Raw genomic sequence first — 17,167 nt, forward strand, 5'->3', positions numbered from 1 at the left:
CGATATTCATATGTGGCTAAGTTTTATTTTTTTAATTGTCACTACAACATGGGTTTAAACGTGTTATTATTATTTCAATAACTGTCGAACTAATTACTAATGTGCACACACGTATCACATCTCATTTGTTAAATTACATATGGCACTGTGAATGAAAAGTTCCAAAACTGGGTACAGTACTTGCAACTGACCATGGACAAAAGAATCTGAGAAGAAAGAAAATCTGTTCTTTGTATACATTCAAAGGAACTTTTCCTGTAAAACAGTTCTAAGAGAATGTTATTGTGATTTGGTGGATTGTGCATAAATAAGAAATTTCATAGGAGGTTTCTTAACCTTTTCACTGCTTAGGCTGTCTGAGTAATGGCAGACAAATTTATTATGTATCTTTGCATCGACCATCACTCTGACTACATGGGTGACGTAATAAAAACAAGGCTTCCAAAGCACAGAATGGACACATTTTAAAATGACAATTTCTGAAAATGAGGATCATCTGCAGTGATGTACAGTAGTTGCAAAAAAAAAAAAAAAAAAAAAAAAAAAACGGACTGACCATTGTAGCTGATTTCAGAGCCTTGTTCCTCCAGAGCACGATAGACTGGTAACTAAGACTTTCGTGGTTCGAATCCTGCCTGGGAAGGAAACTTTTTTTGTTCCTTATTCAAATTTATTCCCAATACTTTTCGATTGCAGCGATATTTTACTACTTAATTAACTTATTATTCCCAGAACACGAATTTTACAGCAATCGAAAAGTTTGGGAATAAATTTGAATATGAACAAAAAAAAAGTTTCCTTCCCAGGCAGGATTCGAACCATGAAAGTGTGCTCTGGAGTGAACAAGGCTCTGAAATCAGCTACAAGGGTCAGTCCGGTTTTTTTTGCCACTACTGTACATCATTATTAGTGAGTGTTTAAGTATTTTTGCATTAATCTTTGCATGGTACTATATATTTACAAAATATTTTAAAATTGTTAAAATATCTGAGCAAGGAGGGTTTGGCAGGTTGCAAAAAAAATCAGCAGTTAAAGGGTTAATGACTAATTTAGATTAACTCTAGGAGTAGAAGTGGGCACTACTCAAAGAACACGAAACTAACCTGTATTTGCTGTACTAATAGGAACAGTAGAAAACCCCATGTTGGGGGCTGGTATAGTAGTGAACCCCGGATTGTTGGATGAGATCGTGAAGGCTTGTTGTGGTTGTGATGGTGGTGGCGTTGTCGTAGGAGGGGACGCGAGCTGGGAAGCCAAAGACGACAACGTCACTCTCACAGGCTGCTGTTGCTGTTGTCCTGTGGCACTGTTTGGAACTAACGTGTTGCCGCTTGCAACGCTATTGTTAGGCAAGTTAGTGTGGTTCACAAAGCGCGAGTTGAGCACATTCAGAGTCATCTTCCTGGCCAGAATCTTCTGGCTGATGGCCTGTGCAGTCGCAGGATTAACGTTCGTGTTACTGCTGGGCACTGTGGGTTGCGCACTGTTCAGAATGCTCAGCATCGTCGCGTTGTTCGAACTGCTTGTCACTTGCACTGAGTTGGGCACTGTGGCTCCGACGACACTCGTCGCACTGGACACAGCAGCTGTGCTGGATGCTGCAGCAGCATTTGAGTTCGCCTGCGCTAGTGCTGCTGTAGTAACAAAGACAGATACACATAAGACAATTAATAATATTATAACATCTCCATCATATGAATTATTTTTTAATAAATCCTAAAAGTAGTGGTAACCCACTTACAGACAAGTATATCAACTTTGGTTAAAAACATAGTAATCATCAGAGACTGGAAGTTTAGGCATTATGAATCATTAAAATAGGCAGGCAAAAAAGCATCATAAATAGCTAAAATAGGAAGACAAAAAGGCATCATAAATAGCTAAAATAGGCAGGCAAAAAGGCATTATAAAATACGCAATAATAGGCAACTACAAAACCCTTGCACTAGACCCACAACTTGCAACTTTCCACAAAGGGATTTCAGCAGCACGAAAAGCTTTACATAAGTCAAATGCAAATTGAGATTTTCGACTCGATGCTGCAATATTGTTGGAAGCAAAGAAATTTTCTTCCCAGTAGCCTTGGAAAGTGCAATTTTGTGTTTGGTTGTATTGATATGCTGCGATATGAAATATTTAGTTAGCTACAACAACGTCACAATGAAAAATGAAAGAAAAATAACCGTTAAAAATAACGTTAGCCCCGCACTCATTGTTGCCTTGTGAAATAAACACAAGCGATAATTAAAACACTTATTGTTATACATTTTTGCACGGCAGCACTCATTGTTGCAAAAAAGAATATGAACTGACTGAAAAACAATACTATACATTTGATGAAGCCACTTCCATTGTAGCAGTTACAGAAATAAATTAAAATATACCTGTAGGCAAGTTTTAATAATAAATTAATAAATAATAGATAAATAATCAAATAAAGGCCAAAAAAAAAAAAAGCATTTATTTTGTAAATTAGGCATTTATATTAAAAGAGGCAGAAAAGGGCAACATAAAACTGTGACATTTCAATCCCATACGTATAATTCGTACAGATTTACTTTCAAAATGAAGATAGATTTAACACATTTAAAAAGGCATTCTGCCAAGTTCTGGTCTCTGGTAATCATAGATTATGGAAACATGGTTAAAATGTAAGTCTACACCTTTTCCAGATATATTTCAGGAAGTACCATTTATACATCAGATTAGACAATTATATTTCAGAAAGCAATATTTGAATTCCAGTTTAGACAATTTTATTTGAGAAAGTATAATTTATATTTAAGTTTAGTAGTAGCAGGGGCGAATGCTAGTCATGAAAGTTAGGCTTGCTCTTTTATTCATAGGGGAAGATAGGAGGATATAATAATTCATAATTAATAAAAATAATCAGTCCCACATAAATAATTTATTTTATAATTATGAAATCATTATGAGTCATGGATCATATTCGCTTATCAGATGTAGAAGTTCGATATAATATAACACACATCGCCAACAAAACACTTTATTTAGTTTTTTCGACCCTGCCAACCAATGCACATTGTTGTATTGAGCTGCACTGAACGAGCGCACATATTCTCTATAATGTCTGTCTTCTCTTGAATAGTCCTTCGGGAAAACGGATTTAATAATGTTTCAATAACACACAATTCCGAACTCACTGTAACACTTCAAATTAATGTTTAAGAATTAATAATACATGCAGCAGCTAACATATGCATTCCGCTCATACAATTACATTGCAATCGCAAATCACAGCACATTCCCGCTGTCAATACTGCTCTGTGTAACGTTAAGTAGTCAGTGTAGCTCTCAGACCAGAGCTTCAAACAACACATTACAGAAGCATGTGCGCCTAGGACGGACTAAGGAGGAAGGCACTTGCGCGCGCATCATATTCTCGCTGTTCCTACGTCTTTCCTGTAGCTCCGAGAAACGAGCAAGCGTTGTGATACTTGCGATGTGCAACCTCCGGATGGTATTACGTCTATATAGTATTGCAAAAATCAAAATAAATTGACACAAAATACAATTTGTAGAGTTGGAGAGTCCAATTTTATGCAGATGTGCAGCCGTGACCTGTTAATAATCTAATGTTGCTACAGTAACATGTCTTGGATGTTCGGGAATTAAGTATTTATTTTGCAATATAGCTGCCCATGATGTCACTAGTTTGAATTTTGAAGTGCTCCAACAGTTCTTTCTGGAAGTTTCTTTTAATTATAATTTTTGCAGAGTGATAGAGTAAAGTCTGATTTAGTTCCTGTAAAATTTTAGTACCGGTACCCTTTTTTGCTAAAAAAATCAGCACTATGTACCCATTGTGGTTCAGGGTATAGACTATTTAGTCAACTGTATTTCATTTTAATCAATTGTAAACCATATAAACATTATCAGATCATTTCATTTCTCGTGATTTGTCTTAACTACTTTCAAATTCTGAAAAATAATCATTTTTATAAAAAAGGTACTTTCTCAAACATCTGATTTCTAATGAGGATCTAAAAATACGCAGTGATACAAGACATTAAATACCGGTAAATGATAATACTACAAAAAATGAGAATGCTGAAGAACAGATATTTTGTTATGCAATATTATAAATGCAATAAGCAGAGATCATACAGTAAAACTTCCTTTATACATTTCGCACTTATGATGCATTTTTCAAAATTATTTATTTTTTTTCTGAAGTCCCAGCAAAATTTCTATACTTTCCATGTTAATTTACTTTGGATAAACGTTTTTAGTTTATCAGTTTTTTTAAATTATACAATCATATTTTAAACTCTAGGATATATGAAACGTCATTTACACATTCTAAATCAATTTTGCTCAAAATTAGGTTTGCATGGAAAATGTAAGAATGCAAAAATATGTATGTGTCCATTGTTAAGATGCCGTCCACGTTGAAAGTTGTGGAAATTCGAGGCAGCCTATGCTTGCCTCCAACAATCTTGTGTCCTTTAATGGCACTGTCACTGTTTTACAAATTGTGAAACATTTTGTAATACATCATAATGTAATTGAACAGGTTATGGAACAGTTATCACAATTTGAGGGCACAGTTTTTATTGCTTACGAGCAAATATTCCAAAATAACTAACTTTTTTTTTTTTGTACAATAATCACATGCTATTAAATGAAGCTCACAAGGGAAGAACAAGTCAATTTCATAACATTTTCTGGATTAGATTTTTAAATGTAATCTATCAGTCAGCTTTGACTCTAACTAGCTAAAATTTCCTAGAAATCTTACATTCTTTAAGAATATGTGTTATAAATTTGAATACTGTATTATAGACTCAAAAATGGAGTAACTATGAAGCTCTAAATTTCTACTGTGAAAAAATGACTGAACTCATCCTTCCCATATATTCTTCAAATGCTATTTCAGATGTTACTAAATGTCAATTCAGTTACACGTTTTTCTTACCTATGTGTTTTTTCTTCAGACCTCGATAAAAAGATATAAATAAAGTTCTACTGTATTTAGGAGACACAGAAAAACTAGTATGTTTGTTTATTAATCATAGTGTAAAACTACAATGCTGAAAACTACTCATCCATTCAAAAGTCACCATGTCTTATCTCTCTCTCTCTCTTTTTCTGATTTTTACTGCTATCCTTCATACAGTATGACAAGAGATTAAAGGGATAGAAATGAGCTAACTTGTCTGGGATTCAGACACAAAAAAATTGTTCTTGGACCTTACCCACAAATCGCAATCTGTGGTAATAAAATTTTTACATTTGATCTTAAAAATTAAGGTAGATCTTACATACAATACAGGCTTGTATTCAAATACATACAGTAAATAGAAACCTATCCAAAAACAGAAAATTAAATGCACTTACGTTATAAAAAATATATTAGCAAGGATACTGTAGTATGTTAACAAAAACCATAGCTTCCCAGTTGGAAACACAGAGAATGTGCTTACCAGCAGCCTGGAATTGTTGCGCAGAGTTCATGAGACTGGTGACTAAAGCACTGATGGCTGGGTTGGTCATGTGACGAGGGGCACTCACGGAAGATTTCTGGACCTGACTAGGAGCAGGCTGCAATTGCGTTTGGAGCTGAGGCTGATGTTGCTGAAACAATATCAACAAGCATCAATACTAGGATCTCTATATATACCTCAATTCGATCTGAGAAATCTGCAATGTGACATATTTACAAATCAAACAACTTGATTGTCAAGAAACGATTAGTAAATTTTGTCTCAAGCACTTTCATTAAGAAAAAAGAACTTGTTTACATGTTATACATTACACAGGACAAGTTGAAATTACTTTTCTTTAAAAGAATGCCATAATAAAAACTGTACTCTTATAAATTAATTGTCTTTGACTACATTTAAACCCATCTCTACTGTTGAATATGGCATCCATTCCACCACTATATTGGGTGTTGCAAAACTAAACCGAAATATCGTATGCATTGTCGAATTTAGACAACACTGAATGCTAAATGACAGTTCTTATTTCTTACAGTGTATTGGAATAAAAAAATATTCAAGTTCGCATTTTGAGCATATGTAGACGGAAGAGTGCATTTTGTAGTTTTCATTAAACTCACATAACAGCATGGTTCATCTCAAACAGCAGAAATAACTAAAATGCTCTCTCAATTAATATCACTCAATAAAAGAATTGTACTCCAATGCATACCATTCCATTGTGGAATCCTGGGAAACGAGAATGTGGATGCTTTAGCAAAGAAGGGAGCACTGCTACTTACAGACCTGTTACTAAATCTACGTATTACTCTGTGAAAAGATTTATTAAATCTACATACTTAGACTTCAACAAACAAAATTTGATAACACAATCTCAAGGGAAAAAATGAAACTCTCTGCATCAAAATCCACAGTTAATTCCCGATTTACCACGAAAATCGTCTGTAGCTGCATTTAGATTGGCAACAGGCCATGATTGTTTGGCCAAACACCTGCATAGAATTGGAATATATCAGTCCCCTAACTGTCCATTGTGAAACTCAAACGAAGAAATGGATTCGGAACACCTCAAAATCTGTGCTTCAGTGGCTGGTCATGATAATATCTTTGAAAAATATTGGAGTGCAAGAGGTCAAATGACTTTATTGTCAAACGCCTGGCATTAGAAAATAACAACAACAACGTAACAGCATGGGCATAATATATTAAAGGACATTTCGCATTAGTGTTTTATGTTTTGTGAAGGAAAGGGACGGCCCGATACAGAGATAGGCATCATAGTGGGGTTTGCACATATTTTCGGCAATGTCACAAAGGAGATGAAGAATATGATTTTCATATGTAGATTATTTACTATGTTTTTCGGCTAAGTTTTATAAGACTCTGTATATGACAAGTTGTGAAATGCTTCCAATTACATAACACAGGGAACTTTATCCCTGTCGACTTGCTTACAATCCCAAATATTTGACACACCAGTAGCCAAAAAATTACAGTATCAGTTTTCCATGTTGGAGAATTAAGTTCAAATCCTAGCAAGTACAAGTGGAGTTTTATTGTGAATGAGGCTACTGATGGGAACTCATATCACTTCTTATTTTTAATGTGCCATACCTGAAAACTCAAATATTGACGCTATTTTTTAATATCTGGTTATTTAACAATGATATATCAACTACTAGGTTATTTAGCATCAATGAAATTGATGACAGGTGATAGTGATATGGTATTTGGAGAGATAGGGCTGGGGATTTGCCATAGATTACTTGAGATTTGCCTTACTGGTGGACAAAACCTCGGAAAAAATTCAACCAAGTACTCAGCCCAAGCAGGACTCGAACCCTTGCCTGACCATAGCCCCAAATCAACAAACACACCTGCCACTTATTTATGCCAGTGACCTATTGCAGCCTTTTTTTAATTGGTTATTTTACGACACTTTATCAATTTCTATGGTTATGTAGCATTTGAGTGAGATGAAGGTGATAACGCCGGTGAAATGAGTCCAGTATCCAGCGTCGAAAGTTACCCAGCATTGCTCTTAATGGGTTCAGGGAAAACCCCAGAAAAAACCTCAATCAGGTAAATTGTCCCAACAGGATTTTAACCAGGTCCCGCTCATCCAGAACGTTTTTCCTCAGAAAAAGCATGAAGTTAGTCGAAAGATGATACAAAGCAATAGTTATACATTGCTTTCTGCATCAGTAATAAGAATAACTGGGATATATGGCTACATGGATGGTTTGTTTGGTTGATTTTGTCAGTCGGCTGGTCAGTCAGATGGTTGGCTGTTTCTGATCAGCCAGTTAGTATTTGGTTGTTAGATTGATTGGTTGGTTTATTTGGCTGGTCAGTTGGTATGTTAGAATTTATTTTTTGGCTGGTTTGGTTGATAATGCTCGCTTACGAAATAACTTACATTTGACACACACATTCCTAGATCCTGATTTGTAAAAAGAGATATGCACTAAACTACACTGTACATTACAGCAATTTTCAAGCTATTTAAACCATTCTTTCTGGTTCCATTTATCTTTCTATGTTAAGAATAAATTTTTACCCAGCATTTACAATATTAAAATTTGAAATTTCCAGCAAGCTTCTGTTAATCCAAATGTTTCAATATGAAATTATGTGCATTACTATAAAAAAACAGAAAAGTTTACAACTAATAAACCTTGGATCTAGTGGCTAGCATCACAAATTATCATAACACTGAGACTTACAAAGTAACAGTAGGAGCTAGTTCACTATCACTGAGCTCTTGAATGAAATCGTTTTAAAAAAACTAGTATCAGATACCTAGAAAGATCAGTGTAATGTGTCAAATTAAAGTGCATTCATAAGAAATGGTTAATTACCATATCTATTCGAAAAAAAAAATATGGTTTATTTAAGGACGCTAGCAACTGCAGAGGTTATATCAGTGTCGCCGGTGTGCTGGAATTTTGTCCCACAGGAGTTCTTTTACATGCCAGTAAATCTACTGACATAAGCCTTCGCATTTAAACACACTTAAATGACATCAACCTCGGCCGGGATCGAACCTGCAACCTCGAGCACAGAAGGCCAATGCTATACCAACTACACTATCAAAGGTGACTATCTATTCGATTATAATATGAACACCAAATTTGAGAATGCCAAGGTAAAAAAAAAAGTTTTCTGGCAAATATAACACACACCACTGCCAAACATATACAAAAGGCATATTATAGGAGTGAATGTAAAAATAAAAATATTTTGTCTATACATCACGTTCAGACCCTCTTTCATTTCTATATCTGAACTCTCCATCGCTATGTCCAAGTTGAAATCCAGATCATCACTAAAATCTGTTTGATTGTCATCCTCCCAAAGCAGACTTTTTTTCATTACCATCAAAGCATTGGAAATGCAGTACTTCTTTCGAATATAACACGCTCCTCTCTTTTTAAGGATGCAATTTTACCAAAAAAAAATAAAGTGAGTCTTATAATGTAATAAATATCGTAAATACAAACCATATTTTAGTTTCATATTGATCAATATAACATTCAAACAACTAAATACAAAACAGACAACACTGATCATTATTTGTTACAGACATCCTTTTGTCAATATGAATATCTCTAGAGGTAAAGACAAAAAGTCCTAATGCAATATAATTAACCAATCTAACTTTTTGAGGAGGAAAATATTAGTACTTCTTTCGAATATAACACGCTCCTCACTTTTTAAGGATGCAATTTTACAACAAAAAAAAAATGCTCTTATAATGTAACAAATATGGTAAATACAAATATTTTAGTTTCATACTGATCAATAAAACATTCAAACAACTAATACAAAACAGACAGCACTGATCATTATTTGTTACAGACATCCTTTTGTCAATATGAATATCTCTAGAGGTAAAGACAAAAAGTCCTAATGCAATATAATTAACTGATCTATCTTTTTGAGGAGGAAAATATTAGATAAGAGAACCTGAAGGGTGGATCTTCACCCTTGAAATGCTAAAGAGCTGGATTAAGGTGGATTCATAATGATCTTACAATCTATTGCTTTATATTATTATATCTGGCTAACAAGGCATTCCTGACATCCTGCGACACCATGCTTTCCTGCTTTACCAGCATGAATCGTGAGTGTTACACAGAGAAAGTTGCAACCTGGCTGGAAATCTTTATTTGGAATAACCTAAGCTTTCTTATCATCATGCTTCAGCACCTACATGTGGTGTTAATGGGGTCACTTGATGTCACAATGACATTCTTTCACAAAGACTATAAAATGCAACTGTTAGAAAATTAAATAGAAGGAATGTACAGACCCAGAAACAAAATTTGGGCCACCCGAATTTTTCAAGTTCTATTTATAACATACTGCATATTTGTAGCATATTAGGCAGGTACGATGATTTAAGTGTAGAGTCATCAACATTTGGAAAACAATGTACAATATTTGATGTTTTATAGATCTATGATACATAACGTAAGGAAAGATATTGCCCCAAAGGAGAACTACTGAGGAACAATCGCCACCATAAAGTGAGAAGCTCCATCGCAACCACTCTTCGGAAGGCAAAGTGGGAGGTTTACGAAGAAGTGCACTGCTTGGCTGAGAATGGGTCAACGAGAAGAGCAGACATTATAGCCATCGATCGCCGGAATCAAAGAAGCCTCATTCTTGACCCCACTGTCCGTTTCGAGAAGGATGATCAACAAGCCAACAACGTTAACAATGAAAAGAAGTCTATTTACAACCCATGTATTCCTCACTTCAGTGAGAGATACAAAATGAATATTAATACATGGGAAGTGAAAGGACTTCTTTTTGGCACTAGGGGAACTTCATTTAAGTTAACCAAAACCATTCTCCTTTGTCTTAAATTTTCTAACGAGGACATTAACAAAATTTGTCTAATGGTATTGAGAGATTCATTATCCATTTTACACAATCACTTGTATAATAGTATGTAATTTTTTTTTTCACTTCATCTCATTACTCTTCAATGTATTTTCATCTCATGTTTCTCTGAACTCAAATTGTACTTTATTTTTAAATTTATCATTGTTCCGTATTCTCTCCGCAATCATATTGTATTTTTCATTTAACCTCTGCTTTGTATTCTGGATCCTAGTGGTCAGCCATAGATTTCGGCCAGATGTCCCAAATTGTGGAATTTGTTGTTAAAAATCAAATCTAATGAGCTTTAATTTTTTTTGTCTAATGGTGGATTCCTCATTGTTTGTCATTCACCCATATGAAACTAGTTCAATTTATATCAACTGAGTTGTTGCCTAAGATTGCCATAGCGGACTGGTCTACACAATGAGATGAATTTTTTTTTATTGGGTTATTTTACGATGCTGTATCAACATCTAGGTTATTTAGCGTCTGAATGAAATGAAGGTGATAATGCCGGTGAAATGAGTCCGGGGTCCAGCACGAAAGTTACCCAGCATCTGCTCGTATTGGGTTGAGGGAAAACCCCAGAAACAACCTCAACCAGGTAACTTGTCCCGACCGGGATTCGAACCCGGGCCACCTGGTTTCGCAGCCAGACGCGCTGACCGTTACTCCACAGGCGTGGACACAATGAGATGAAAGAATGGAGATTTATTTGAAGGGGAACTGGAGCTCCCAGAGAAAACTCCTGTGTTACCCGGATCACCGAATTCCACAACAGAAGTCATAAATCATGAGATTAGCAGGAATTCAATCTATAATCTTTTCGTTGTAAGAATAATCCTACAGTAAACAATGGCACATGACTGAAGTGAGGCTTGATTGGCCGAAGTTTGGCACCAGAGATTCTCAGTGAGTGATCCCACCCACTGTTGTACATTCTGTTTCATGTTAAACATTTCCTGTTACTCCTCGAAGTAGACCTAACCTCACTACTATGCATTGGTTTGCTTAGGAAACTCTTACTTTATAATTAATTGGATTCAACTTACTGAACTTATTATATAAATTCAATACTATTTCTTTCTTTCCGTTTTTTAGAGGGTTTCCACTCTTATGTTTAGTAACCACACACAGAGGATGCAGAAGCCATACTATCACGTGCTTACATGAACAAGCTCAAGTGGTGCCAGCATATTACAAGAACAGACTACCTTGATATTACTCTTATCATTCATCGCCTTTCAAAATAAATAACAAAATATAAAAGTAGCTTTTCTTTTACATAGCATTTTACATATGAGTGAAGTTACATGTTTTATTGTATTTAATAACTAGAATTCAATTTTTATTTTCAAATAATACAAGGTTATGGTTTCCAAATACAGTACTATATTTTCCTGCATCATGTAAGTGTTTTGACTGGGAGCCAATCACAGATATGACAGCCATGTGCTTGTGTTTACTTTAGGATTTTTCTTACAGCGAAAAGAGTATAGGTGCACAGAATTATGAGTTCGGAACTTCAGCCACTGGACAAATGTGGCAGCTCTGTGAGCTGTAACATTACAACTAAGATTTTAAATGCCAAATGGACTCTTAAATCGACTGTCTCAAGCCCTACACTTATAAAACTAACAACACACCTGTCACCACAATGTATTAATGAAAGACCTATGTTATATCCAATTGCTGTTCTGACCGCAGAAAATTAATATCATGTCCTAACTCTCGAAAATAGTACTAATGGTCTGCCATTAGTCTCTAAACACTTGTGACATGTGTCACTCTGGAAATAACTGGAAACTTCTTGTAGAGAATGCACTAATTCATATTTTCTCATCAGTGTCATCTATGTAATGAACCAGCACAGGCACTAGTACAAAGTGCACAAATTCAATTAAACCAAGACTAATTAAAAAAGCCAATGACTTAAAAGTCCGTCTTAAGGGGTTAGGTACAGCTTACAGCAGTAAAATTTTGGAAATATTCTACTTTTTTTTCCTCCATTACTGTATCTTGTACAATAATGAAAATTAGTATGTGTAAACCACTGTCCTTCTGCTATATGAAAAAATATTTTTAAGATTAAAAAAAATATTTATGTTTAAATTTTTTTTTTTTTAATTCAAAATGGTGGCAGTTCACTGTGCAGTGATGTAGTATTTCCCTCATAACTAAAAAATATCCAACATTCTGTGATGAAATTTTTTGTGTGGATTTACGCATATCACATCTATAATATGACGCAAAATCACTTTACCTTTGATAGACTGTCTGATAAAAAATAAATTCTTTTTAGAAAATGGTCAAATATCAGTATTTTCCTCTAACACAAAATAAAAAAAAAAATATTTGTTAAAGAATGTAGTTGAAAGAGCATGATATTGTAAACATGAGTTTCAGCAATAAAATAAAAGAGAGAGAACAAGAAAAAGTAAAAAAGTTTATGGGTTATGAGGGAAACGCTTCATCACTGCACAGTGAACTGCCAACATTTTTAATTTTCAAAAAAAAATAAATAAATAAATAAATCGTGAAAATATTTCTTTCATGTAGCAGAAGGACAGTGTTTTACACATACCAATTTTCATTATTGCAGAAGGTATAGTAATGGAGGAAAAAAATGTTGAATATTTCCAAAAATTGTACTGCTATAAGCTGTACCTAACCCCTTAAGAGTCTGTGGAGCAGGAGATTGAAAATAAGTCCACTGCACAAGTAGTGATGCAGATGCTGGTCCAATGAATACATGGCAAGGGAACGGTTGCATCAAGAAAGCATTTTAATCATTAAATCAGAGCAATCTTCACTCTTCTGCTTTTGACTTCAAAGTGGCTATCAGAAATTTGTGGCAGCATGCACTGCTTGGCTCCACCCACCCGCTTGCTCTCCCTCTCTACCATTATGTGCAGCGTTGTTCCACAGACTCCTGAAACGGACTATAGTTGTTCAGTATTTGGCATTAAAACCAACCACCATTTGGAGCAAACTTATTTAATGTGTACCAGACCTTGGTAAAAAAAAAAAGTTGTGACTTTATCATAAAGAGAAGATAAAAACTATTAAAAACAGATTCTACGACGTTATGTAAGACACCTACCGATGTCAAAGATGGCGTTGATCCATTGTTGATAGAGTTCTGTGATGTGATGCCTGTCATCGAAGACACCCCAACTCCCATACCCACAGCTGCCGACACTGAAGTTATTGAGTTCGTAACATTTGGCAACACTGCACTATTCCCAGCAATGTTGGGCGCAACAACTGTTCCGTTCATAATATTTGGTGGCGTCGTCAGAGTTGATAAACTGTTTATGGAAGAATTGGCAACGTTTGTGGGGGGTGGTGATACGATGGAGTTGCCAAGACTCAACACTTGTGTCTGGTGGGCATGCACGTGCTGCTGGATGTGGTTCGTAGCCTGCTGAACGTGGTTCGAGGCCTGCACAAGCTGAGTCTGCTGCTGTGCTTGCACGTGGAGTGGGTGGAATTGCTGAACCTGCACCTGTGCCTGAGCTTGTGCTTGCGCCTGGGCTTGTGCCTGGGCCTGGGCCTGTGCCTGTGCCTGCTGCGCTGCACGGGCATCTCTCTCCTTCATGCCTGCTGTACAGCTCACTCTCGTGGGTTGTCCAGGAACTATGTGAGTTATCCTAACTGACTTGCGACCTTCCTCCGTGAAGATCTCTGTGAACTGCTGAATGTACCGATTTGCTTGCGCTCTCGTCCCAAGGCAGAATCTACAGCAAGATAAGATTTATATTTCAATTTCAAGATATGTAAACAACTGTAGTATTATCGATCAATACATTGCTATTTCCTTTGCACCAAACGGAGTGAAATGTTAGTCAATTGGATGATTTTTTAATGGGAGGCATTTCCCTATTTCAGCTGAATGGCTTAAGAAAAAAATACATACTTGCAATATTCATTTATCCTACATTTCAAGAAAAATAAATTAAAATATTCAGCTCCCTCCTGTTCTTCGAGCAACAAATTCAATTAGTTGATAAGTGAATGAAGCCTTTTGATTTTACTTTCTTTCTTTTCTTTTTTTAATACTCTTTTTTGACAAGTTAAACAACTTTAAGAAAAAGTATATGTTTTGAAAGCATAAGAAAGAAGTTTAAATCTTCTATTACCTTCATACTTAAATTATTAGACTTGAAGAAATAATAAAAATAAATAAATCTTAATAAACCTAGGTTTGATTTCCGACAGAGAAATGAACATTTACCCCATCTCAAAGGGACTAGATGTACAATTTTTGCCCTGTGTTTTATTAAGTGTTAGACTTTCGTTATGCTGACCACTTAACCGAGAATTTCCACTACAAGCGAATGTGTAAAACACTGGTTTAAAAACATATAAGTAACTCTCGCCCATGGCCAAGTGCTTAGTTTGTCTGCCTCCCATCATGGCGACTCCTCATCTGGGATATGAAGAAATTTGTACCAGACAAAACAGGTATAACGGCTATTCTCTGGGTTCTCTCGTTTCCCAAACACCATCATCATTATCATTCTACCAATACTCCACAATCACCCTCACTCTGTAAAATTTCAAGGCAGTTTTCCAGAATAAATAAAAAATGGCTGAAAGTTGTACACATTCGTGTTTAATAAAGACTGTTATAAAATTATGTCAGTGAGAGCAAAACGAGATGTAGGACAAAAATCTAAAAATGGAGATGATGGTAACATTGACTGCAATGATAACAATAATAAAAGAAGTGATAATGATAATATGGTGACAATAATGCGATCACTGATGGTGATAATCAGTAATGGTAATAAAACTGATGATGATGACACTAACATTGGTGATTATAACAACACTAGCAGCAATGTGATTAATGGCCATGAATATGATGATGATAATGAGAAATTATGTGGTTGTGATACTACTGTGGTGATGACAATGGCAGTGATGATAATTAATGGTGGTGGCAATTAAGTGATAAATGGTAACTGATTATACAGACAGTGGGAAGAAATAGCAATAATGATGGCAGTGATGATAATTTATTGATTTGATTATGGTGGTCAAAACAATGCTAATGATAATTAGGACGAAAGTAAAGATGGTAGCGATGGTAGCAGTTAACTAATTACATTGACTGGTGATGGAAATAATGGTAACAGTAGTGATGATAAATGGTCAAGAGAAAGAAATAGTAATAATGATAATACAGTAGGAATAGTAGTGATGTGATGAGTAATAATGATAATACAGTAGTAACAGTAGTGATGTGATGATTATGATGATGATGATGATGACGACAATGATAACTGATTATTGTGGTTGATGACTTTTCAGTAGGTTATTTAACGACACTGTATCAACCATTACGTTAGTTAGGGTTGATGGAATTTGGTGATGGCGAGATAAGGCAGAGAATTCACCATAAATTACCTGATATTCGCCTTACAATTGGGGAAAACCTCGAAAAATTCCAATCAGGTAATCGCTGGTCAACAATGATTTTGTTAAATGTACAATTTCTGCTGTTTCTTATGTAATGTCATCTGCTGATTCCTAAAATGAAATGTGGCCACCCACCATTTTTTTTTTTTTTTTGTAATTTTAGAAAAATTGATTTATGTTTATTGTTGTATACAGTCCTTAACAAGCTAATGGAAAGAAAATATTTCAAATATTTCATTTTATTGCTTTAACAATTGACCTATAACTTTAGATTGCTGTTGCCTGTGAAATCAGAATTCATAAGATTTAATTTTATTCCTTATAAGACTGCGAGGGATACAGTAGTATTAATTTTCAGTTGAGTTGGACTTAAAATCATGAAAGAAGTCGCATAACCCGTGTTTTCTTTGTCCTAATTTTAAATGTGATAAAAATATCTCGTAAAGTGAAACATACCTCGAAATACTGTGTAAATCACAAACAATTTTTGTTACGTTTGTGATTAATTCACTTTGAAAGCACACAGGTGAATTTTACTACACTAGTTAAAAGAGCTTAGGAGTGTTCTTTTGATTTCAAAATAGATGAGGATAAGAACTGGGCCCCTGAAATCTGTTGTGCTCCATGTAATTCTATTAGCCTAACTGGTTGGCTAAAAGGATCCCATCATATGCCTTTTCCAGTTCCAATGATATGCCGGGAACCTAAGAATCATTCAACAGACTTTTACTTTCTAACAACCATAAATCAGAAGATAACAGAGAACTTGTCAGTGAACTGATTCAGAACTATAACTTGATAGGGTGTAATGTATCTCTCAAAATAACTTTTTGGATTCTCATCTATTTTTTTCTTTCCTCAAAACCTTCGGGTAGTGAGCGATGAAGATGGGGAGCATTTTCATCAGGATTTTTCTGAAATGGAAAGATACTACCAAGAAAAATGGAGCCCAAATATTCTGTCAGACTACTGCTGGACACTCAAAAGAGATGTTTCTCAAGCGAAGTATAGCCTAAAATCTATTTCACAAACATTTTAGGTAAATAAATATAATTTTAGGTAAAATGTTACAAGGTATCAAGACTAGAAAAGTCTGAAGTACGTTTCATATAATTACTCAAAAACCCTGGGTGATAGAAAAATTTTGAAAATAGATCTGAAATCAGGACGAAAAATGCTATAAGAATCACCCATTCTTTATCTTTTAACAAAAAATATGTTTAATTTTGTTGACCAGTGAATCAACCCAAGAAGGAATCGAACCCACGCCTGTTTGCAGTTCCTGATCAGCAGGTTTGTGAAGGTTGGATATGTGAGGATGGCCGTGGTGGTCACAGTGGTGATGATTGTATTCACAATAGAGGTGATGATAATAGTCAGGG

The 17,167-nt window shown here is 35.2% G+C and overlaps 1 protein-coding gene across 1 annotated transcript in view; it reads right to left on the reverse strand.

Annotated features, from left to right (window-relative positions):
- Positions 1-17,167, reverse strand: part of Spt20 — a 104,358-nt gene that overhangs the window by 54,484 nt on the left and 32,707 nt on the right. The window contains exons 9-11 of the mRNA XM_069824196.1: positions 13,462-14,098; positions 5,448-5,598; positions 1,104-1,634 (exon numbers count right to left, since the gene is read on the reverse strand). Of these exons, the coding sequence (XP_069680297.1) occupies positions 1,104-1,634; positions 5,448-5,598; positions 13,462-14,098 (1,319 nt within the window). The remainder of the gene's footprint in view (positions 1-1,103; positions 1,635-5,447; positions 5,599-13,461; positions 14,099-17,167) is intronic.

The sequence above is a fragment of the Periplaneta americana genome, chromosome 4 (assembly GCF_040183065.1).
Source record: "Periplaneta americana isolate PAMFEO1 chromosome 4, P.americana_PAMFEO1_priV1, whole genome shotgun sequence".
NCBI classification, from domain to species: domain Eukaryota; kingdom Metazoa; phylum Arthropoda; class Insecta; order Blattodea; family Blattidae; genus Periplaneta; species Periplaneta americana.